Source organism: Abramis brama (genome assembly GCF_963993115.1).
Source record: "Abramis brama genome assembly, chromosome: 18".
Lineage (NCBI taxonomy): Eukaryota > Metazoa > Chordata > Actinopteri > Cypriniformes > Leuciscidae > Abramis > Abramis brama.
The window spans coordinates 12,012,424-12,039,170 of NC_139980.1; the positions used below are offsets into that span (position 1 = coordinate 12,012,424).

The window sequence follows — 26,747 nt, forward strand, 5'->3', positions numbered from 1 at the left end:
GTTTTGGCAAGCAGACTAAGCTCTTACTGGAACTGAAATATGTCTCAGCTAATTCAGGAGCTTGGATGTTTTCTGCGGTCTTCAGTAGAGTTTGGCTGTTCACTTTTCCACCTTCATTTCAAATGCTTAACTATTAAAAACAAACATCTTGGTCAGTTACAGTCACCTGCACAATGTTACAAAAGATGACGGTACTGGGAAATAAATGATTTATAACAGTGTTTACAGTGTTATTTTGCAGTAAAGGATAAGCTGATTGCTTTTGATGAAACTTTTCCCAACAGCAACCTGATAATTCCTCTAATCTTTCCTGAATTGCAGAGAGAAAGCAACTGCTTATTTTTAGAGCCTTAAAGCCCTTCACAACCCACTTTGACAGGTGAAAGAGTTTAACACCTGCTAAAGCAACTTCTTTGCTTAAAGGTTTGATCAAAGCTGTCAGGTGCTGGTAGACTGAAACTTGGTTAAAACAGCAAATTGACACACAAGCTCCAATCTTTTCTTTCATATATCCATATTAAAAACATGTATCACTCTTTATACAGTCAGGTGATCTTATCATATATGTTTGGTCATGCACAAACCATTAGATTATTTCAGTTTCATTGGTTTTTCAGTCATGTTGTCCATCTGGTTATGTCTCTCAGTGATCATGAGTCAATAACAGTCACTGCCTCCACATCAGAAACCTTCCATATGGCCTTGGCTGGACCTGACACTTAACTCCTATGATGCTGTATCCACTGACACAGTTTATAAACAGCATTAACAACTATTTTCATGGAATACTGGAACAATTTTATCTTTAAGTGAATTTGACAGAATTGTGAGCTTAAATATGTGCATTTACATATGAATCTAAACTACCACTTATAAATAATCATTAAAAGGACCTGAAGTTACACTTTATTTTAAGGTGACGTAGTTACATTGTACTTACTCAAATAAGTACTGATGTTAATTAAAGGGATGGTTCAGAGTCATTTCAACCTAGGGTCGTTTGCACCATGACCTCGAGCCAAACACCCGCCGCCACTAATATGCACTAATATAAAAAATAATAAATAAATACATTTAACTATGTCAACTTAAAATAAAGTGTTACCAGATCTGAATATAGGCCTATCATAGTAATTTCATGGTGCAAAAGATCCTAGGTTGAAATTACTCCAAACCATCCCTTTAATGTACTTACTATAGGGTTACGGTTAGGGTAAGGGTTTGGTTTAGGGTTAGTTACTTGTAATTATGCATAATTTACTTTTATTACTATAGTGAGTACATGTAGTTACATTTAACTACGTCAACTTAAAATAAAGTGTTACCGGACCTGAATATAGGCCTATCATTTAGATTGGTGATTGGTGCAAAATGAGGTCTTATACCAGCAGAAAGAAATAGGCTAACATTAACACACTTGAGGAAACTGCTGAAATTTCTGCAAAACATTTCATCATCAACATCAGTACTTCCCATACGAGCAGAAATATCACACCAAAATTGTAACTATAACAGTAAGTTGTCAATATTGTCCACAACAACGCACACCAGCTTTCTGTATGTCATGTAGTCTATACCTCTTTAAATTCTTGGGTGAATTCTGATTATCTGTCAGTGTTTTTATCATTCATCAGATGAAAAATAAAATCATTCTGAAAGTGATTTTTGTCAGTGTTCATAGGATTTATTAAAATTTTATTTTAATGAGTAAAGGAATAACCTGGTTTATAACTGTGTGCATTTTTAAATAAAGATATGCTATAGAAAAGTAAGGTTTGTCAAGAAAGTTTTTGTTGGCTTGATAGATTGGGTACCAGTATGTTCACTGTAAAAAAAAAATCTGCCTTCAATTTTTAAGTGCAATCAACTTGGATGTTTAAGTCACTTCAACTTAAATTATATTAAACTGACTTAAAAATTAGTGGCTATTTTTTATTTTGATGAGCTCAACCAATGTAAAAACGTTGTCAACTTATTGATCATATATATATATATATATTTTTTTTTTTTCTTTTACAGTGTTGTTAAACATGCTAGGGTTATTAGATGGCTGGTGTTTTGGCTGGTCGTTAGGTTATTTTAACTGGTTGTTAGAGTGTTCTGGCTGGTTGCTTCTAATGTGTTCTGTGTGGTTGCAGGCAATGTTAAGGTCTTCTTGCTGGTTACTGATGTAATTATTTTGGAAAACAATTGTTTTCAGTTACCTGATCATTATTATAATCTCAAAAAATAATAATAAAATATTAGACGTTTTATACTAAACAACACACCATTAACTGAAAAAAAAAAAAAAACTTGGTTGTAGGATAAGCAAATAATTCACATTTACTCGATCTGTGGTCAAATCAATAGTGGTGATTACATCACAGCGTGGGGGTCGACTGAACTGCTGGTTGGATTGATGCCCCTTCGGTGTGAAAGAGTTTTTGATGCGACACCGACGTCTGTGCGCGTTCCCGTCAGCGTGAACGCGCGGGCCACATAGAGAGAGTAGTAGGAGGCACGGCTAACTCTTTGTACCGACCAGAAGCTGCACCGATTGGGTGCCAGACAAATGATTTGACCTTCAGCGAACCGGAGGGTTGATCTCTACCGTTCTGACGCTTTCAACACACCACACCGGACTTGAATCGGACAATTTTATCGCGTTTGCTCGGTTTCTTTTAGAAACATTTTTATTTGTTAGCAAGAGGTGGCCACGTCCTTGATTTTCTGGCCTCGCGGTTTGGAAAAACCTAACATACTGAGTGGTTTTACCCAGGAATGGATACTGGAGTTGTCACTGAAAAGAAAAGGTAGGGATTCCCGTTTCTGTTTTATAGAAAGTGGTTGCTGATCGGATTTTGTTATGTCCATGTACTGCTAGTCAGACAGAAAGATCTTCATCCCCCGTCACACCGAATGTGTCGCCATTTTGTGTTGGATTTACGAGCAAGTTTAAAGCGCACATACCGGCTATTTGTGTTTAAAAGCCTATTATATATTTTTACAAACAATAAAAAGAGTGATATTTTTTGCTTTGTAACGCAATATTTGGCTTTATTCGAGGTAGCAGAGTGTCTGTGGAAATAGGCTATGAAACTAGCGGTATGCTAACTTAAACTTCCACTGATTTATGGCTTAAACCGCTATAAACAGTTTATAGTAGTATAGACATACTTCAGTTTCACTGGGAGTGCATAAACAAGCTGATTATATGTCAAATGAATGCTTGCAATAAGCACAAAATACATAACTTACTCCGCTTCTTTTTCCATAGTGAAATGATCAGACAGCTGTAACGTTTACTGTTGTCTATTATACTAGTGGAGTTAAATGGTATAATCTTTGTTTTTAGTTCAGTGGTTTTTACTTGGTATTCTTGTATTGTGTACTTAAGCTCTGAATGTTTTGATGTCGTTTATTTGTGAGATAAAAGAGCCATGTACTAGTAATATGACTGATCCCTTCTTCACCCCTCAAACCACTTGACCCCACGGGTCACACTAACTCGTTGCCCTCGTTCAGCCAGCTCGTCTGGCATATTTGTTGATATAGGACTGGAAGCTGGAATTCATCCTTGGATTCTGCTGACACAGTGTCTTATTATTTGTCAGGACTGTCATTAGTGTGGGCTCAAAGTTTAGATGAGATGGAAAGCAGTGTTCTCATTGCTAAGTCTGGAAATAGTTGCTTGGTTTTTCTGTACTAATGAATTCACAGGACGAATTAGACTGGCACTGTAGTTAAGCTAAGATACACGCAGTGTGCCACCATTTATTTTATGTTATGGTGTCAATTTGACCCTTTTTGATTTTTTAGAAGTACTGGTTGATAAACGTATAATTTATATAGATATAATATTGTTACTTTTCCCCATTTAGGTTCATTAGCAAGTTGTCAACATTTTGATGTGTTGTGGAATGGGTGTACAACATTTCTATTTAGATTTTTGATATCTCATCATTAGATCCAACTGTACTGACCCATAATAAACTTTTTTTGGGATATATTTTGTTTTTTAGTCTTTCATATCTACCCTCTTTATATTTTATTAATTTGGAAGATGCTTTAATCCAATGAAACTTACACTGCATTGCATTGAAGGCGTACATTTTTATCAGCTCATACAGAATCATTCAGTTCGTTGGACTTCTCATGATCTTGGTATTGCTTGCATCTTGCTCTATTGTTTGAGCTTCAGGAAAGCACACAGAACTGCTTTTACATACTTCTGTTTAAAATGTTAAACTGTTTTTAGTTTTTTTGCAAAAGTAGTTACAGTAGTTATTTTTTTGTAATGTGTGAAGGAATATTAATGTTAAAGGTTTGCTGTTTTTTTGTCATAATGTGATTTTTGGTGAATTGTATTCAATCCTATTAGTGTCAATTTGACCATATGAATCTTGCCCAGAACATAATCTCATTTTTTATTTTTAGTTAAAACAATACAGTGTGATAGGCCCCATATAAAGTGAGTAATACCCTGTTTTCAGTGGCAATATTTTCCTGTCATGAATTTGGTTGGCATCCAAGTTCAAGCAACTACATGCTCTTCTCTCAAATCTTAATCACTCCCAGCATTGACGTCAATGCAACTTCCTGCCCAGTCTTGTGGCAAGACAGCTGCAAGTCCTCTATCAGTTTGAATGTTAAAATGGGTCCCTCTTATCATATTTTCTTGTTTTGGAGAAGGACTGGGCATTAAAACAATAATTATTATCGTGATGTAATTTTCCTCGATAAAACGATAACATGAGTTCGATAAATGTTAGAAATGATGTTTAATTATAAACAATAATTTCTTTGGCCATATCGCCCAGCCCTTTTTTTTTTGCGTGTTTTTAAAATCCTCGGGTCAAGGGGATGTCTATTGATTCAGTCATTGTGTCTCAAGGTCTTGTATGTGATCTATATGAATCCAGTTAGACTGGGAATCATGCCATAAAACAGACCACCTTTTAGACTGGCATCAATTTTGGTTTACTGATCAGTGGTCAACAAGGTATTTTTAGGAGCTCAGAAGCCCTGTTCTTATATGGTAGGTAGGATTAGGCCATATATATGTTACAATCCATATAGGCCTACAGTATGCTGAGCAGTTAGGGCGTGCAAAACTGTATCTTCCATACAAACTAGTCAGTAATTTGCATTATGAAGTCGCAATTGCGTGTTATAAAGTCAGAATTGCAAGATATATTAATAAACTCGCAATTCTGACTTTTTTCCTCAGAATTGGCAATTTATATCTCACAATTCTGACTTTTTTCTTAGAAATGCCAGTTTATTTCTCTCAATTAATTCAGACTTTTTTTCTTAGGTGTGCCAGTTTATATCTCGCAATTCTGATTTTTTTTTCTTTTCTAGATTATAACATTTAGCCTAAATATGTTCTGACTGTCAGAACTGATTGTCTTGTAGGCAGTGCTTCGAGAGAGTTCGGGTGTGCTTCGGGCAACCTGAGTTCAAGTCCCAGCTCGGGGTCCTTTCTTGATCCCAGTTAGAGATGTGATGGTGAGGAGTTTTCCCCTCTTTTTCCTCCTCGCTTTTTCTGTATGGTTCGTGTCCACTGGTGCAGAGCGAGCGAGCGTTTTCAATTACGCTAATTCCTCTGGAAGCTCTGGAACCTCCATAGGAATGAACTGAAAATGCTTGCTCTGCTCTGCTCTCTTCGCACCAGTGGACACGCACCATAATGAACTCCCGTGCGGGTTTTATTAGCGGCAATTCGGGAGCGTCAATTGCTTGAATGGTGGGTTCATTATTCATTTTAATGAAAAACACAACAACAAAACAGTACAATGACAAAGTGCTTAAATAGGCACTTTTACATTTCGCTTCGCTAGTTTGAAAACCCAATCTTCCACAATCGTTTTGTCAGTCAAGATTTACACACACATCTGACACACATTTGATCAACTCTTTACTTTCATTTAAGACTTCATTTAACTTATTTGAGCTATGCCACATACTTTCTATGCACACGAGCCGTGTGTGTGTCATACCGACAGGAGATTCACAGATGCACGCCAGTACTGCACTGCATTCTCTCTTGTCTTATCGCGCTTGAATGGTTCAAAATTATTTGCATGTATAAGAGCGTGATCATATATTGACGCGCTAGCCAAAGGATGATGGAGAAAAATTGCGTCAAATATTTTTAACGTGTTAAACCGAAAAAATTTAATCTCATGCGTTAACGTGTTAATTTTGACAGCACAAATTAAAATAATATTAAATAACAATGTATTATTCTTTATTCAGTTCTATGCAACAGAAGCAGATTTAACAGATTTATTTTTTATAATTTTAACAGAACTTAGGACTGACGGTGGCGTTTCTGTAAAAAAAAAATACTACTACTAATTCTATTACTAATAGCAATATAAAATGTGCTACGGTCTGATGAGCTGATGGGCTAATGAATATTAATCATTCACGTTGTCTGCTTTCGCTCAGACTGATTTGCTGAAATTAAAACGGGGACAGTAATAGGTGAGTGCTAGCCAATGAGATTTCCATTTGTGCGTTAGTTCCGCGCACTACTGAAGAAATTTGCAGTGGCTTTTGCTTGCTTTTAAAGGCTGAACTCAGTTATTTTAACAGGAAGATACAACAAAGAGTATAATTTACATGTAGCGCGTACATTCACACTAGAGTTTTACATCAAATATGCTGCGCATCCATTGAGATGAATTGGAATAGTACGAAACTCAAGTGCTCAGTCAGAGTGTTCAGCGAGTGAAAATATATCGGTGTTAAACTTACACTTAGCTTCTAACTCAAACACTGGCGGGTGAAATCTAACATTTTATTAGCCATGCTTTTATTATTGGCTAATGATGATAGACATTATTTAGTTGCCTAGCATGAAAATTTAGCTGCATATGCGAGTGATTTACTCGCATTGTAGAGGATTGATACTGGGCTTGCGATTCACATGGGTAAGGTACTTTGTACTGTGTACTGGGTAGGGCTGAACGATTAATCGCAACAAAACCGCACGCGATTTGCGATTATCTTATGCGCAGCTTGTCAGTAGAGTGTGGCTGATTGGTAGTAAATACTGCCCCATTTGAACGCCAGAGGGCGCTCTCACGCAAACACGATAAATATGCCCCACGCAGAGCATCATTCCAGGAAATCCCTATCGCTGTAGCTGAATAAACAGAAGATTGAAACGCTTTGATTAAACATGACTTATAAATACACGACTGCCTTATTCTGTGTAAGAAGGCACATCATCTCACAGAAGGATGAGCTCAGCTGTCTTTATGAAGTGAGTTTGGAGTAAATGCATGTTATTAAATGTTGTCTGTTGTTGGACAAGAGGTTCATAAATGCTTCTCATGTTTTGGAAAGATGTTTGATGCGTGTTGTTTTTTCAAATGCACGTTATAAGTGACTCAAACTCACAGTGCTTTCAGATGGAGCAGCGTTTACAGAGCCGTACATCAATGACAAACTGCGCATAAAAAATAATTGCAGCCTTTGCGATTTTAAAATCGCGATAAGCCATCTCGATTTAAGTGCGATTACATGGAAAGTGCGATTAATCGTTCAGCCCTAGTACTGGGTTTATTACAACATAAACTTAGAAAATTAAAAAAGAAATCAAACGGGCAATTAAGTTTTACCAGTCATTATAAACATGAGAAGCTGGTGATTGCTTTTGCAAATAGACAGAGAGAATACAACCAATTAAATTTGCATCAACAACAAATGCGGTTTCAGAACATGACGTACGGTTATTATCAGTTTGCTTTATTTGCCATCTTGTCATCATGATGAGAAACACCCGTTTCAAAGGAAACTCTTGTATTGTTCTCTTCTTATTGCATTTTAAAACCATACAATGCAACCTCATACTTATGCATTTACAGTTAAGTTAAAAAGCTTTCCTTTGCCAAAGGGGTCTTCCAGCTACTCTGAAAACAGTCAGAAATGTAGACATATATTATTAAGAAGTCCATATATGGAACTTACATAAGATACTGATACTGTGCACAGACACAAACAGGCTGAAAACTGCAATGAAATGCGCATATGAACAACCCCTGTGCACAAGGGTTTTCCTCCGTTTCTGGCCAAATGATTTCCGCTTTACTTCAGAGAGCGCTTTGATAGGGAGGATGGGAGCCTTCTGTCTCAAAATTGTTTTTTTCCTGCCAGGTCACTAGGCTGTCTTAACCGTTTTCCTTCCTTTGTCTTGCATGCCTTTGACAGTTGACGCAAGGCCTGCTCATTGTTTCTCATTGCTGCTTTGACCTTGAGCTCTTATGGGGAATAGGCCTATGTAGATTTGTTGGCAGTTGCACAGAGACCTCATTGGTCAATTCACTATTTGCTTGTCTTCAGTAAGAGTCAGAAGCATTTTTGCAAATTCAGAAAAATTCTTTTTGATTCAGTACTTTTAAAAATACTTTTAGACGTATTTAAGAGCTTCCCCTGTATTTTAGACTATTATTAGATCAATTTCCATGGGAATTAATTGAAAACGTTCACTGTAACGACGCCCAGTTCCAGGAATGCACTAATATTTTGTTGGTAATACCAGTTGTTACCAACAAAATATTAGTGCATTCCTGGAACTGGGCGTCGTTACACTACATCCTTATGCATCGCTTTCTGCCAGGACTTTTACGGGCTTTTCCCAAATCACGGAAGTGACCTCGACGTCCGGGTTTGCTGTAGCATAAGCCATCAGGCAAGTGTTATTTATATAAACTCCTGATGTACTTACAAACTTTCCAATGCCTCGTTTTATGAGTACAGAACCTATTTGTACTACTGTAGAAGTTTGGTACCGTACCGAAATTACTCCGAACCATACCTTTAATAATGTTTCCATATCTAATCTGAAGCTCGTTTGATGCTTAATATCTTTTAGAGATAGATAAAAATAGTGGTGCAGGTATGACATAACACGCAAACAAGTTAGCATTTTTGCATTTCTGGTTCCATCATCCCGAAGTCAATGGATTTTTGGTTAAATGGCTAAAATAAGGTCTGTAGTTAACACAAGCTCAAGACACTTTCATGTTTTATTCTATGACATAAAATACATCAGCATTACCCACTCGTGACTTTTTTTAAGCTGTTACGTGTCTTGAAAAAGGCGGTTGCTAACAAGTAGCTAAATGGGACTACAGAGACCGTCGAGGAGAGTAAACGTCATCACACAGGTAAACTCAGTCCACTTTTACAGCCTCATTATGCTTATATTTTTGCTCATATGAACTATTCTAACTCAAACTTTCTGGGAATTTTTTTCGGAAGCTTGGTGATGACATTGAAGTAGAGCGACCGTGGTGTAGTTCTTTTATAGCCATTTAGGCTTCAAAATTCGAAAGTTGTGTTAATCTGTGAAAATTATCTTGGAGGACAAAATGTGCAAGTATCATAAACTTTTGTTGATCACAGAACTTGTTTTTTGCGATAATCCAAAAAAATCCTATTGTGTTTTTGTCGAGGGAACCAGTGTGATGTTAACTGCCGGTTGGCATACAAAGTGACATCATACCTGCACCACTCTATATCTATGATAATAGGTGTTAATATACTCTTTTTTTTTTATCTCTGTTTAAACCACTTCAAGTTTGTGAAATGTGAACAAGAATGTGAAATTCTAAAAGAATTAAGAAAATACGAGTTTATTCGGGATTTAGTCAATTTTCCTTAGTGTCATGGCAGCTTTTGTTAACGGTGAACAACTTTCTATAACAGTAAATCATGAATGAACACCTGAGGGTATTAGTGTGTAAGGGATCTTTTGTTAAAGGGTGTGCATTACATAGCCTAATTGCTCTTTGTTGCCCATAGTTTGGCTTGTTTTTTTAGAGCTTTCCATTCTTGCATTTAAGTGAAACACGTATTAAATATGTGGGAGTCTGTCTTGTAGGTCCCAAGGGTAATAGATATGCTTCTTTAGACACTAATTTTATCAGGAAACCTTTTCATGGTGACCTATTTGTTAGGAAAGGGTTTATTTTATTGCCATGAACTGTTTATTGTCCAAATCCCGACCTTGCTTGTTTGTAAGACCAGATGTTGCTTGTTTGTATGTTAAAGTTTGTTCTTTGTAGTGCACCGAAAAGTTTATGCTAGGAAATCTGAAAACTGTCAGACACGACAACATTTACCACCGTTGGCTGACCTCCAAGGGCTGTAACTGTGTCTTTCACACTGTGTCCACAACCTTTCACCAGCCAGTCACAATGAAACTATCTGTCTGTCCTTTGACACTGCAAGTTTTGACGCCATGCAAATGAGAGATTTTTTTTAAAAAGTAGACCTTGTTGCTGTCCTCAAGCATTAGCGCAGGATGTCTCTCTTTTCACAAACACAGAGCCAAACTAATGCCGCAATCTCCTCCCTTATTTTTCCAGGGTGAGCTCGGAGCGCAGGAAGGAGAAGTCCAGGGATGCAGCGAGATCTCGCAGGGGAAAGGAGTCCGAGGTGTTCTACGAGTTAGCGCACCAGCTTCCCCTGCCACACAATGTCACCTCCCACCTGGACAAAGCCTCCATCATGAGGCTGGCCATCAGCTATCTGCGCATGAGGAAGTTGCTCATCTCTGGTCAGTTCGCTGATATGAATATTTGTATCTAGAGGCGCATAAAATTTACACCGCATGCAAAACGGATTCAAAACCTTAGAGATGCTGTAAACATGAAGCAAGGAGGGAAATATGTACAATCTGCAGTCACTGGGGCAGTCCTCAGAGGGTGCATATTAGTACTAGTTTGTACCTTTTAGATATAATATGTATATCTGCATGATTAATCTAAATCAAACCAAAATCATGATTATGGCCAAGCACGATTATAAACCGCAATGTAATTAAATATACACTAGGGCTGTGCGATTTGGGGAAAATATCTAATTGCGATTTTTCTGACAGATATTGCGATTTTTCTGACAGATATTGCGATTTAATTTTGTAAAGTCAAGCTTCAGCTCAATATTCTCAGTAGTGTGCAGCACACACTCTAAATTAAAGGAGTACAACATGCCTTTAACTTTAGACCCCTCCACTACCTTGTAGTCTAGTAGATTCAGTGTACCTTTCTGTTAGTGTTCATTTTGTCCGTTTTTTTATTTTTATTTAGTCTTAGTCCCGCCTCAAATGTACTTTTTAGTTATCATATTTCGTCAACCATATCCTGTATTTGTTTAGTCTAGTTTTCGTCAATGAAAACTTAGTCACATTTTCGTCCTGCTGCATAATGGTTAAATTGATAGTCCCAATTATTTTGCTTAAAATTATAATCATAATATTATTGTCATTTGAGAAATGTATTTCATCAGAATTATTGCACTTTCACCTATAAGCACAAATCAAGAGAATGTCAACCCACACACATGGTTTATTTGACCTCATCTAGTTTCCTGATTTATTATAGGCTATTTATCACAACTACTGGTTAAACAAGAAACTTATCTCAAAAATGTAAATGTTTAATGTTTTTCTATTAAAGTCCAACTGAAATCAAAATTGACCCTATTTACTTTGTTAGCGCATATTATTAGTCTTGTGATGAAAAATTAATCCGTGCAAGTTAATACACAGAAAAAAATAGTTTGCCGTCGTAATCTTTAATCAAAGTCTGAAAAGTTACTTCCGGTCTGGAATGGCGTTCCTTCTCTGATGATGTAAGTTTGACAGCTTGGGTTGGGAAACGCTTAAAGGGTTAGTTCACCCAAAAATTAAAATTATGTCATTAATGACTCAACCTCATGTCATTCCAAGCCCGTAAGACCTCCGTTCATCTTCGGAACACAGTTTAAGATATTTTAGATTTAGTCCGAGAGCTTTCTGTCCCTCCATTGAAAATGTATGTACGGTATACTGTCCATGTCCAGAAAGCTAATACAGACATCATCAAAGTAGCCCAAGTGACTACAGTGGCTCAATCTTAAGTTTATAAAGCGACGAGAATACTTTTTGTGCGCAAAAAACAACAAAAATAACGACTTTATTCCACTATTCATTTCCTTCTCTCTGGGTCTCGAGTTAGTTCACGTAGTAAAACTGCGTAGCGCTTCTGGGTTGTACGTCAGACGCATCACACACATGACCAGCGTCGGCCAATAGTGAGCCTACGTGTGACGTACAGCACAGATGCGCTACGCAGTTTTACTACGTGAAAAAACTCGAGGCCCAGAGAGAAGGAAATGAAAAAGCCTTTTGCGATTAGCTAATCGCAACGTTTCAAATCGCGATTCGATTTCGATTAATCGTTCAGCCGCGGCGCAGTGTTCCTTTACACACAAGCAGCTCATGATCTGGTGTTTTCAGTGTCTCAGAGAGACTGTGTTTGCAGTAAATGCTGCTCGTCCGCTTCTGCTTTGAGTTTGGGTCAGGTATAATGTGCCGGTATTCGGTAATACGAGATATCACGATAATGAACATGCACAATATTGTTATCGTGGGCACTTAAAAATACGGTGAATCATTATTACTAATTATTCAGATTTTTTGAGTGCATTTTAAGAGTACTTTACCCATCAACCGTTTAAAATTCACAACACTGCTGTATGCTGTGTCAAAGAGGCATGCGTGGACTGATGTTAACAAGCACATGGCTGAATGAGAAGCACATGGCGGAACGAGTGAAGGAGATGCGCTGAATGAAAATGCACATTCACTCTCTGACAGCAGAGGCGTTGATGGAACAACAGAAATGCTGCGGTTACCCCATAAACAAAGCAGTTGCGCTACTGCAGTATTGAAATGTTTCAAAAATGTTGCATTGTATTTGCAATGGTGTTCATCACAGCACCAAATACTTAAAGCTATTTATTTTCAAACTTAAATATTTTGACATTTTAATCTGGACTACAACATGCCCTAGATATTGATTGAATAAAACTCTGATTATTTTATTGTTCAGTCACACTTTACAATAAGGCACCATTATTTAACATTAGTTAATTCATTAGTTAACATAAACTGACAATGAAAAATACTTCTAGAGCATTTATTGATGTTAGTTAATTTAATTTCAACATTTATGAAACACTTTCTTAAAATCAAAAGTTGTAACTATTATTTAATGGATCTGAGCTAACATGAACTAGCAGTTGTATTTTAACAAAGAATTATTCTTTAACAAATAATAATAACCTCTGCAGCAAATGTAGTTCTTGCTCATTGTTAATGTGTTAATGCATGAACTAACGTTAACTAATGAGACCTTATTGTAAAGTTTTGTTGTTTTAGGTAAGCTTTTAATGAAATTAAGACAGCCGTAAATATTAGTATTGTAATTTTAGTTGTACTGTAAAAAAAGTTGTTTTATAATGTCATTTTTTAAATACTTAATTATTTTAATTGTAATTAATATTACAATAGTAGTATTTCTTATTTTCAATTCACATTTTTTGTAAAGCACTTTTCACAATACATAGTTACATTACAATTTAGCGTGATCTGCTATCAGAGGTGACTGGGACTAATTATGCATTTCAGAAATGTACATATACAAATCACACAGTTAGCCAACATTGCATTAAAGGCAGAAAACAATGAGCTCATTAAAGTAGTGAATACATGTTAACAAATGATTAGGATATTGTCTAATATTTTTTTATTTAGTTGTAATAATAATAATAATTATTGTTATCACAAAATAATGCAATTTAATTTTTTCCCCACAAACTGCCCTATTATGTGCCTTAATGTACGGGTGCCTTTTAGTACCAGTATGCACCCTTTAGATTCTGTGTAACTTATCTACCTCTCAAGAGTACATAGGTACTATAGTGCCCCCTTTAGGTATTAACATGTACCTTATCTTCCCCTCAAGGGTGCATTACAGTACTGGTATGTACATTTTATGTACTAATATGTATCCTGCTGTTGTAACTGTAAAGGTGCCATTTTCTGAGAGTGTGTAAAGGCATAATGTGCCACTATGACTTTATATGGTTAAATTGCTGTTGTTTGACTGTGCAGATGACTCGGAGAAAGAAAATGAGCTGGAGAGTCAGCTGAATGGATTTTATCTGAAGGCCCTGGAGGGTTTCCTCATGGTGCTATCTGAGGATGGAGACATGGTTTATCTCTCTGAGAATGTCAGCAAGAGCATGGGCCTTACACAGGTAGCCAGATGTTTACATTTTAGTCTGTGCTGTTTAGATTTAAAGCTTATGGTGTAGCTAACTATCTCTGCACTCTTTTCTCTCAGTTTGATCTGACCGGTCACAGCGTCTTTGAATTTTCACACCCATGTGACCATGAGGAGTTGAGAGAGATGCTGGTCCATAGGACAGGTGAGTCACGCATGGTAAAAATTAGGGCTGGGAATCACTGGGTACTTCACGATACGATACGATACGCGATACATTGTTCACGATACCGATAATATCACAATATGGCGATAATCGATATATTATCAGTAATAACTCACAATATATCATGTTTTAAGAAATAAAAATAATTTTTTTTTTAATTAGGAAAATGAATCTCCATTTATTTTTTTGGATGAAACACAATAACAAAAACAACTTGTGTCTTATCAGTTGCAACAAAACAGTCACAGACACTATTTTTGTTTTGCTGCAGATGATTTTTTTCACTCGGGAGAAATCGAGTGGAATCGGTGATGCTCGCATGGTCGCGGCTCGCAGCGTGTGAGAGGAATTACAAGCCGAGCCGAGCACGTTACAAGCACCTCCCGACCTCCCGATAATTTTTAAACATGTTTTTTCACCAGCTGTCCCCTATTGCCAAATCATACACAACCACGTCGATGGGATTGCTGCCGGCTTGGGATAAAATTCATGCAGGACAGTCGTGCCGTGTACCAGCTGCTTTGACGCGATTATCAGTTAAACTGACTCGCAACGTGTGCAATATCTCACGACCTCCCGAGTGTCCGAACTCGCACCGTGTACGCCCGCCCTAACGGCTTTTAAGATCGATACTTGGCAAGAGCACATAGAGAATCGATCGCGAGAGAAAATATCGCGAGATATCGCCATATCGATATTTTGGCGCACCCCTAGTAAAAATATTTTCTCTGCAGATAAATGCATCAGCGATTAATAAAAAAAAATGCATAAACTGAATTTTTTTTGTCCATGTTTAGGATCCAAAAAGACCAAGGAACAAAACACAGAGCGCAGCTTCTTCCTGCGTATGAAGTGCACTCTCACTAGCAGAGGACGTACTGTCAATATCAAGTCTGCTACGTGGAAGGTGAGATGTCTGAATTGATGCAGTTTTCTCACTAATCTCTTAGCTTATATATGGTTTTCCCCTTTAGCTTGACCCTTTCCTGGTAGATTTTTAGGTATTTGTTTTAGAAGATAAGATTGTATTTCCCTGACTTGATTTTAAATGGTTTATTCATTTTTATGACATTACAAGAATACACAAAATGTAACAAGGAAGAAGGAAAGGAAACTGGCTTGAGTCCTATTGTGCATAGAGCATCCTTTAAATTATTTTTATGCATGTCTGACTTGCTATAAATGGACTGCAATAGTTTCGCCCTTCTCTTTCCTGCTACAGGTTCTTCACTGCGCTGGTCATGTCCGTTTGCAGGAGCGCAGCGAAGGTTCAGAGGATTCTGGCTTTAAAGAGCCCCCTCTGACTTACCTTGTGCTCATCTGTGAGCCCATTCCTCATCCCTCAAACATCGAGGTGCCTCTGGACAGCAAGACCTTCCTTAGCCGTCACACTCTGGACATGAAGTTCTCGTACTGTGATGAAAGGTTAGCAGAGAGATGTAATGCTCTTATATACACACAACTACAATCAAATTTCCCCCAGATTAGGTGATAGACAGATTGGCAGATGTCATCTTTTCTTTCTTCCCTTTATTTTGTTTTCGTGTTAAAGGTTTTGCCTTCCCCACTTCACATTTGTCTTTTCTTTTTGAGTTTGGGTTTACCTTGATGGTATCTATACCTAGCAATGAATGTTGTGCATACCAACGAGTTGTTTACATCTCTTTGAATTAAAGCAATGCTGCAGAACTGGTCTAGCATGCCAAAGAACAAAAGCCTGTATTCTGTACTTTTACGAATGTAATTAACGCCACCTAGTGGCAGAAGCCAGTGTTTTATTTTAAGCCTCTGCTAACCGTGAAGCTGTTACACTGACTCGGCTTCGGAGTAGCTAGAAATGCAGAACTGTTTTGTTTTGAGCAGTGTTGTTGTTATTCTTACCTAAAACTATTAACTAACCATTCAATTAAATGTTTTAGTATGTTGCTACTTAATTCACACACATTCTGACTCTTTCTCAAAGGATCACAGAGCTGATGGGATATGAACCAGATGATCTGCTGAACAGGTCAGTGTACGAATACTATCATGCCCTGGATTCAGATCACCTCACCAAGACGCATCAAAACCGTGAGTATCTGGATTTAGATAATTAGGCCATCCTTAAAAATATTCTTGTTTGCCGTAACCCGACCGACCCTGTCAATTTAGTACCGACCCAATTATTTATTTATTTTCCCTTTTAGTCCGACCGACTTGCCGGTTGTAAAATGCGTTAAGACCGACCGATTTTTTTTAACTCTTCAAACAACTAATACAAATGCAATAAAATAATATTAGTTATTAAGCATTGTGAATATAAATTGCCTAGACCTACATACAAACATAAGCTACGTTCTTTCTTTTAAATAAAAACCCGTGGCGCGTCATCTATGATTATGTTTGCACCATTGGTTTACGCATGTCACACTATGGCCTGCAGGCTAAGTTCGCTTCGTTTCATTCACTGTCAATGGTTCGCGCTTGGTAATGATGGCTGCGGCTTTTCTCTAAAGATTATTTCATTTTTATATGTTGTTAATTATGGTTTATTAAAAAATAAACATGTGAGAGCGTGTTATAGGCTATATGTCACGTTTTAGTCAGATATGACGACACTACTGCAACACGCATCGCCGCAGATGAGAAGCTGAGCATCAACGTGCTATCGCAAATCAAAGTGAAAGTAAGTCGCAGACGCTTAACACACAATCATCTTCATTAAATGTAAAGAAACGAAATGATCTTACCAGGGCTGTTTCCGCTTTCTCTTATTGCGGGCTTTGATTCAGAAATTTTAGCTGATGATCAATAAAATAATGTATCTCATAACTGTTGCTTTCGGTGACGTGCACTCCATTAAATCTGCATATAGCGGGAATTGAAGATCGGATTTATCCGCAAAAAAACACACACACATTTAGCCTATGTAACCAGGTGTAAATGGAATCGTTTTGATAAATCAGATTGCAATCCGATCTGAGAAAACGCATGAACTGGCCTGGTGTAAACAGCCCCTAGACATCGGTGAAAAATGTCCCCCCCCCCATCTCCCCCCCCCCGACCCCCGATTTTTTTGCTGTTACTGCAAACCAAAATATTTTTAAGGATGGCCTTATTGGCCATAGTTTACTAATTTAGTACAGGTGACAATGTCTACCTGATCATGTTAGAGGTTTTACTTCAACATGCAAAACTGCTACAAAAGATGTCTAATTGGAGAATGTTATTTTTTTCCAGTGTTCGCAAAGGGCCAGGCTACCACAAGCCAGTACCGCATGATGGCTAAGAAAGGTGGTTTTGTTTGGGTGGAGACTCAGGCCACCGTTATCTACAACCCCAAGAATTCACAGCCACAGTGCATTGTGTGCGTCAACTTCGTTCTCAGGTACGGATCCAGTTTTGTTTCATTTTTAGTGGATCAACATTTTTATAGAGACCAAAGTGCGTCTGTGATCATATCTCTAACTTAACTGTTCTGTCCCATCCAGTGGCATTGTGGAGGGGGATGTTGTCCTGTCCCTGCAGCAGACCATGACAGAGCCCAAGGCTGTAGAGAAAGAGAGCCAGGAAATGAAAGATGAGGCCTCTGAGGTGGACATGCTCAAACTCTTCAAGACAGATACCCTCAAGTGTCCCATGGAGAGCTCTGACCTTTATGAGAAGCTAAAAGCGGAGCCTGAGGCCCTCACTGTGTTGGCACCTGCAGCAGGAGACGTCATCATCTCTTTGGACTTCAACAACTCAGGTGCTTTCTGGTGGATGGTTACATTTTTAAATGGAACAGATTAAGCTTTGCTCACTTTAACAGCAACTTGCAATAATCGGATGTCATTCGCTTTTATTGAGAGCTGGCGGTTCAAGTCAACTTGAGCAAAGAGCGAGTGTTTTTTTATTATATTTATATTCTCTTCTCGTTTAGCCGAGATGAGTTACAAAAAGTGTAATTCAAAATAAAATGACATTAATGATATATGGTTTGTGACCTGGAGTTATGCTACCTTGTGCAGCCCACAAGTACTGTAAGACAACCAGAATTTGAAGAACGCATATTTGCGATCGACAGCTAGTTGGTGACCAACAGTGTCTGACACTGTCATGTGTACATATACAACCATTCAAAAGTTTGAGGTCAGTAAGATTTTATTTTGTGATGTCTTTGAAAGAAGTCGCTTATGCAGTTATGCATTCTCAAGGCTGTATTTATTTGACAGTAATATTATGTCATATAAATCTAAAACAGTAATATTATGACATATTATTTTGATTTAAATAAAATAACTGTTTTCTATTTTAATATATACTTAAAATGTAATTAACTCTTGTGATGACAGCTGAATTTTCCGCAGCTATTACTCCAGTCTTCAGCATCACATGATCCTTCAGAAATCATTCTAATATGTTGATGTTTGGTGCTCAAGAAACATTTCTTATCAATTTCAAAAACATTGAACAGCATTTATTCGAAATATAAATCTTTTGTAACAGTGTAAAAGTCCAAGTTATTTCCAAAAAAAATATCTTCCTGACCCCAAACCTTTTGAATGGTAGTGTACCATTACATAACCAAATGTGTTTTCTCAACAGCTTTTTAATCTTTTAAAGAGAGAAACATGTACAAAGACATTAACTAGTCCTCTTAGACTGTTTGAGAAATATGGATTCATGATCTTATTGTTGAAAGAAATTAAATAATAAATATACACACAATTCCTTGGTGTGCTGCCGATAATAATTAAGAGTATTCAATTCCCTCCAGACTCTGAGATGCAGCTGCAGAAGGAGGTGCCCCTCTACAATGATGTCATGCTGCCCTCCAGCAGTGAGAAACTGCCCATCAGTCTGTCTACTCTGACACCCAGTGACTCCAGCCCAGTTCTGTCCAAACTAGAGTCCGGAGCAGAGGACTTCCCTTTCAGCTCTGCCTCTGATTGTGTTCCAGACTCCACAAACAAACTCTCCACATCTGGACTCATTTCCTCGGGGGTAAAGACAAATTAAACATTTTGTCATTCATTTCAAAATGATTGCTTATTTTTAAGGGCTAATGAGATTCTGTGTCTCTCAAAGATTTGCTTTAGCTGTTTGTTTTTTTTGTTCTTAGCCCAACAGCCCCATGGATTACTGTTTCCAAGTGGACTCTGACATCAGTTCTGAATTCAAACTGGACCTGGTTGAAAAACTGTTTGCTATTGATACCGAGGCAAAGACCCCCTTTAACTCCCAGGTAAACCTTTATCTGCCATATCTCTCTCTCTGTGGTCATTTATGCATTTGCATAAACTTCAGAACACACATTTCTGTGACCTCTAGGCCATGGGGGATCTCGACCTAGAAATGCTGGCTCCATACATCCCAATGGATGATGACTTCCAGCTGCGCACCCCCTCTCCACTGGATCCGCTCCCCTCCAGCTCTCTCTCTGTTTCAGCCATGAGCTCCCTGTTCCAGCCCTTACCCTCCCCAGCATCTCCAGCCTCTTCCTCCAGCAGCGCAGTGACGCAGGAGCCATCATCACAGGCCCCTTCACCACTGCATCAACTGCAGGAGGTGTGCAGCGCTCCCGTCTCGCCCTTCAGCGGCAGTCGGGACGCTTCCCCGGCTCGATCCCCCACCCCAAAGAGCAGCAATCAGCTCAATAACAGGTAAAGCTCTCGTTGGCACAACTACCTGCTGGCATCATTAACAATCGATTTGCACAGGGATCAGATAGCTGATCCGTATTAAACTTTAAGTAGATTGGAGTCGAGCCAAAACAGTTCTATCATGAGCATAAGAGCTTTGATTTGGACTTACTTTTTGATGACAATAATTGTAGATTATCTGATCTTCTGTCCGTTGCTCCAATTTCTCAGAGAGCTGTCTCCAAAGATGTTAGCCATCCAGAATGTCCAACGTAAGAGAAAGCTGGAAGTGACATCTCTTTCTGAGGCTGTTGGACTGGTCAGTATGTTATTAGATTTTATACACAGATTGTATGTAAAGATGCATATATAAAAGTACTTTATTTTGTTAAATATTATTTTTAATATTAATATTGTATTACATTTTAATTGTTTTATGCACTATATATTCCAGTTTTTTATTTATTTTTGCATATATTTTTAACTTGGCTGACAAAATAAGTGATCTTTTTGAGATCTGTTTTCTATGTAACAGCCATGCTAATGGCCACTCTGCTATTTCCCGCAGGGTGCTTTGCTTCAGAGTGTGGACAGTGCTATCGAGCCTGGAAAAAGAGCAAAGGTTTTAGAAGTTAAAGGATCGAGTGTGCTCGGGGGGGACAAAACCATTCTTATACTGCCCTCTGGTGAGTGACGAGACCATCATCATTGTACCATCTATTTTATGGAATTTTAAAGTCGGCATGAAACGGAAGTTGCGATTAGTCTTTTCTTCCCTATTGTGACATTATATCAGAGTAAAATGACTTCTGGAATGAGAAAAGAAATGTAGGGCGAGACTTGATTGGGCGGAAAATGATTGGATCGTAGGAAGTTGCCAGTCTGCAGTCAGCTGTGGTGAATATTTAGCCCAGCCCTCCACGAGACATGCATCATGAAGTAAAACTACGTCATTAGGAGGTGGAGGGGAGGTTGACATTTTTGATTTAAGGATTAAGAGTGCACATACATTTGAAAAAAAGTAATAATGCATGGATAAATTATTTATAATAAACACTTTAAACGCGTTCTACTAATAAAAGCAATACTATTTTGGCGTGTATACACAGTTATAAGTAGGGCTGTCACGATTCCTCGACTAAATTTGAGTAGTCGATTTAAAAAAATAGTCGATTGAAATTTACCAGTGTCGCGTAACCAGCAAAATACCGGCAGTGGCGAATTCCACAGATGGGAATCCATGAACCGCCTCATTAGACCTTTTTCTAAGGCTGCACTATATATTAAAACAATTTAGATCATAATATAGGCAGCATAGTGCTGTTATTAATTAATATGCACTTTAATTATTTACATGCGTGTAGGTTAAAAAAAAAGAAGAAAAAAAAGCAGTGCATGTATTAAAACATGTCTTAGGGACCGTTCGGTATTTATGGAAGGGGCCACCGGAGGAAAATAGGGGAGGGTCATGTCTTTTTATTCTTTGTTGAGGGGAGGGTCATCCAACTTTTTTTAGTCTAGGGGGAGGGTCACCCAACTTTTATATTCATTAAAACAGCAACATTTCAAAGTGGCTTGTTTGGTGCCATTTTTTTCCATTTAGCTCCATGTTGATCTCGCGTTATCAGCCCCCCTTCGATATCAGATGGGTCTGACCCAACAAAAATCCAGTTTGGCGCTGTTTGACAGTGCGCGCGCACTTCAGTTCGTGCATCATGTCAGAACAGAATGCCAAAGAAATGTTTACCCGGCAAAGACTTAAAACACGAGCAAATAATGAACTGTTGTTAAGTGCACAGTGTCCTGTGAGTGTAACTCTACCGCTGCATTAACATGTGATGTGAATGTACGTCGAGTTTAACAGTATTGGGACTGAGGCGCCAGAACTGCTGATAGAATGTGCGCTGTAGGGCGATACTGCATATTTTAGTTTCCATTCTTATTTTGTTTCCACGATGTGTAAAATGTAGGGCTACCACCAGCCGCGGCGCTACCATTGGGCATTTTAGGTCCGGGCCCACCCATTTTCTACTATGGTTTTGTACGTTTCTTCATTCGGATCTATTTGCGATGATCGATCCAAATTCTAAACAAACAGTTTACATGCTTCGTCCTTGTTACATTATTCATTAAGATAATAATTAATAAATGCACGCATAATTATCAGAACTTGATAAATGTTGCAGATATGTTTTACATGCATGCACAAACAAATGCCTTTCAACTTGTGTGTGCAAAATTCAGAATAAAATGAATGTGCAGCAATTTGTACAGATACAGAGTCTGTAGGCCTACTGTGTTGTTACCATTAAATAAGCTCATTTAGTTTCATTTTTGTTAAAATATAATAATGTTATTTTTTCATCTATGTTGATGATGAAAAGTGAACCGCACACACGAGTACGCAATATCGAGAGACATGGAGCGGGTCAGACATGATTTTGACCACTTAATTAAGTTTTGTTTTGCAGAAAACGATTTTTTTAAGTGAATTTCGTTTTGTATAAATTGTATCTTAATTTTAAAAAACAATTTTATCAACCAATTGCCAAATACAAAATATAGCAGACAACACAATCATCATGCGCCCGCGTGGTCACTTGCACTGCTCGTAAACAGGAGCGCATCTCATCCTAACTTAACGAAACTCAGCATATGCCTCACAGACATGAAATATATTTTAAGAAAGCTTGAAATGTCTTTTTAACAATTTAAAACGAAAAGAAATAATGATGTGCATTTCTCTCTATAGGCGTGTTCACTACTACGGAGATGGCGATCGTCAACTTCATCTTTACAGCTGTTGTTGCTGTTAATAAACTAAAAATAATAGGCTTATAATTTTATTAAACAATAAATTAAATTAAATTTTTATTGTATTAAAAAAGCAACAAAAAAATCCTGTTTATCAATATTGTGTGTGTGTCGAAATAATTTGTCCGCAGCTGCTCAAAAAAAAAAAAAAAAAAAAACCGTCAAAAACCCCACTGTCAGTGTTTTGTAAGGAACAGGCAAATATGTTCAATATAGCAGGAGACATTTAAATAGTTTAAATAAAACAGTTATTTTTTATGTCAGTGTCGGCTAGACAGATGAAGTTGACTCGCGATTTTCGCAGCGCTACCACATCACTATTAGTAGGCTATTATTTAAGTTAACATAAAATACATAGACCTACACCACAAAAACTAGTTGAGGATAAATTCGTTAAAATTGGGCGATTACAGTGAATGGACGTGACATTTGCAGTCAAAACTTAAAATAAAAATTCTCTGAAAATGCATTTATTTGAAACGTCTGAAAGGAGTCAAGACATTAGAAAAATATCAGTCTACACATGCGTTTTATATTTAATATGAGGGAAATACACATGTGACGTGACACAAATAAATCTTTAACTTTTAGGTGGCAAAATATTTTTTAGTAATTCTATAAATTACACTGTGCAAACCAAAATATATATACCCACCGGATGAATAAAGATCGGCCTCCACAGAACATAAAATATTATATTATTTTTATTTTATTTTTCGTGTTCGCATTTATGTGAAGAAAAAAAATGTTACGGGCGTGACAGTTCTCCATTACGAACATGACTGCTCTGAAGCGACTTTAAAAATTTCACAGAGACCTCAAACAGAAAGCACAAAGCCTTTCTTTAAAGTGAATTTCGTTTTTTTATTAATTTTATCTTAATTTTAATCAATGTTTCATCTGGATTTAATAAATAAGAAGTAGTCTAAATATAGTAGAAAATAGATAATCATGACACGGAGGCGCGGGCGAGTGAACTGGACTCTTGTCTCATAAATGAACCGAAACTCAGCGTAAGGTAGGCTACTTGCCTCACAGACCTAAGAAATATATAGAAAGCTTGAAATGTCTAAACAGAACAATTCATAAGAAAGAAAACAGACTGCTTTCTGCTTATGAAATGTGCATTTCTCTCTGGCGCGTCCTGAGAAGATCGCGACGCATCGTCAACTTCATCTTTGCAGTAGACACAGAAAACACTTGTTTATTAATAAACAATTAAATTGTCTCCTAGCTATATATGACATATTAATAATCATTACTTTTGCCGGTTCTTTGTGACAGCTTTTAGATGCTTTATTCGCAACGCCACCCACATGTTGAACGAGTCACACCGCATCAGCACCGAAAACATGATTTTTTTTTTTCAAATCTAAAATCAAAAATCGTGATACGAGCCGAATCGTAGGTTTGGTCTATCGTTACAGCCAAGATGAGAAAGCAAGAGTTTATGGTTTAAAAAAACAAACAAACAATGGCTATCTGAACATCTTTGCCAAGCGCAAACCAGTACAGAAGTAGGCTAATCAATAAATTATCGGGGAGGGTCATGCCTTTTTTCACAATCATTTTGGAGGGTCCTAGAAAAATTTATTGCTGGCGAAGGGAGGGTCATGTCTTTTTTGACAACAGATCTCAAAACTCCTCCGGTGGCCCCTTAAATAAATAACGAACAGTCCCTTATTTCAAAATATTATCGAAAGCACTATTGTGTAACCAAGTTGATGAAAGCCATTGTGAGAAACACAGGAAAGCCATATTCATGATCATGATTTAAATATCAAGATATTTGTTGAAAAAAATGACGTATATTTAGTATGGCACTTTTTATTTGAAGGTAACACTTATTTTTTCTTTGAATCTTAGCGTGTTGTAATACAGTTGTCAGTAAATCAGTTTGTATTCTTTCCCCTGACTGTAGATGTGGCCAGTCGTCTGTTGTGCAGTTCTCTGGAGAGCAGCGGCGGGCTGCCTCAGCTAACTCGTTATGACTGCGAAGTCAACGCTCCTGTGCAGGACCGCCATCATCTGCTCCAGGGAGAGGAGCTCCTGCGTGCTCTGGACCAAGTCAACTGAACTCTGCTGTGTTTAGCCATTCTGGACATTGCATCCCTCTCTCGCCCCTTGACCCCTGAAATCTTCCTCCATATGTCTCCTTTTATTCCAAACCCCATTTATTCTCTATAAACCCCAGTGTTTTAAAAATGTAATAAATGACCTGCACCTTATATTGATCCCGTCAGTGATGCGAAGAGGAGCCCAGAGGGAGTCCATCCATCCCAGTGTGTAGAGGGCCTGGAGACAGAGAAGCGTAATGTAACTTTACAGTGGCATCACAAGAGTTAAGAGCCTTAATGTGAAATGCACAACTTGCCCCAACACTGATGCGTGCAATCTCACACACTCCCTCTGGATTCCCTACTTTCACCTATATAAAAACTCCCGTTGTGTTTTATCCCCCCCAAAGTGTGTGTATTGTAGCTACAGTCGCACAATAATCTATTTTCTTAAGACAGAATACCAGCAGTCCATGCAATATACAAAACCATTTTTACAAATATGTACTTTTAATGAAAGATTGAACAATTTATTTTTTCTCTGTTTTGTTGTGTAACGGTTACGTAAGAGCTCTGTGTGTGCACTCATAGGCTCAATGGTTAAACGCTGTTGTATGTTTGTGAGTGTTGCTTTTCATTGCATTGATATTTACTTGCATACCTTTTGAGTTTTCTCTTGAACAGCACATATGAATTGTAAAAGAGACAAAGTAATGGAGAATGTGCAAAAAAAAGGGAATTTACAATCATGGTATGATGTTCTCATGATGGGTTTTCTCATTAAGAGGTTAAAACAGATTTATAGTTTAATTATGCAATAGATTTTTATATTTTTAGTGTTCATTTTTATTTGTTTAGTTCCCTATGTGGTAGATTCTTAATGCTTGCAAGAAGCCATAGCTGGTAACCATTTTTCTGCTTCATGAGCAGTTTTAGATCATGCAAAGCTGATGTATCATTTGTCCCAGTTTTACAAGTATTTATAATGCATTAGAACACAAATGCTTAGTTTTAAGTAAGACAATATTTTTCATTTATGCTTTCAGATTAATTCAGCCTGTTGACAATGTCCTGCAAGTATTTTATGAACTTTTCTCGTTTTTCAATAGGAAAGACATTTTCTTTTTATGTTATTGTAATCTTCTGTTCAATTATCTCTGCAGTCTCCAGTCTTCTCCTTTAATCTCTTAACACTAAATGTATTGTTTATTGCATAAATCAGTAAAAGACAATTGTGGACCAGAATTTTGTGGCGCATGTTTCAATTGACATACCACTTTATAATATATATATATATATATATATATATATATATATATATAAATATAAATTTTTTTTTTTTTAAATCTGGATCTATTAAGTTATTCAGAAGTACATTAAAATGTAATTCATATGTGACTTGAATACACTTCTATGATGAACATTCTTTCATTTTCTGAATTACTATTTTTAAGTTAAAAAGTTAAAACTGTAATTTAATTACATTAAGCAGTAAAACAGCTGTGTTTTACAATATGAAATAGTTTTTCTTTGTCTTTAAGAAAAGAAAAAAAGTTGTATTTTTTAAATATTATAATCGTAAATATATGCTGGAAGCCATTGTAAGAAGCACATTTATTTTTACAATTGCATACAAGGCCATTTTTATAATACAGTTTTTCACAAACACTAAACTCCATTCTCTGAACCAAATTCTCAAAGGCCTAAACTGACACAAATAAATCACTCTTTCTGCAAAACCTTAAACAAGTTCAGGCTGTTAGACACCATTTGCAATCTCATGCACTCTTTTTGCAAAACTCTAAACACATTCTCACTCACTAAAACACATTCTGCACTGTGATGCACTTGTGTTGCAAAACGCTAAACAAGAGCGGCAAAAGTTAAACACAACTGCAACACAGCTGTCATCGTTTACACACAACGGCTCAAAATTGTTGTTTCTAATAATGCGATCAAACTACAAAATATGAGCCTGCAGCTCAGAGTGCACAGG

General features: G+C 37.3%; 1 protein-coding gene across 1 annotated transcript; it reads left to right on the forward strand.

Moving 5' to 3' along the window:
* Positions 1-2,360: 2,360 nt before the first annotated feature.
* hif1ab (hypoxia inducible factor 1 subunit alpha b) lies at positions 2,361-25,996 on the forward strand. The gene is made up of 15 exons (XM_084090986.1): positions 2,361-2,795; positions 10,368-10,558; positions 13,940-14,085; positions 14,172-14,256; positions 15,075-15,184; positions 15,500-15,702; positions 16,241-16,347; positions 17,497-17,644; positions 17,748-18,004; positions 19,016-19,242; positions 19,361-19,483; positions 19,570-19,901; positions 20,112-20,199; positions 20,449-20,566; positions 24,616-25,996. The coding sequence occupies exons 1-15, from the start codon at positions 2,764-2,766 to the stop codon at positions 24,768-24,770; spliced, it is 2,322 nt and encodes a 773-aa protein (XP_083947112.1). The 5' UTR covers positions 2,361-2,763; the 3' UTR covers positions 24,771-25,996.
* Positions 25,997-26,747: the final 751 nt, after the last annotated feature.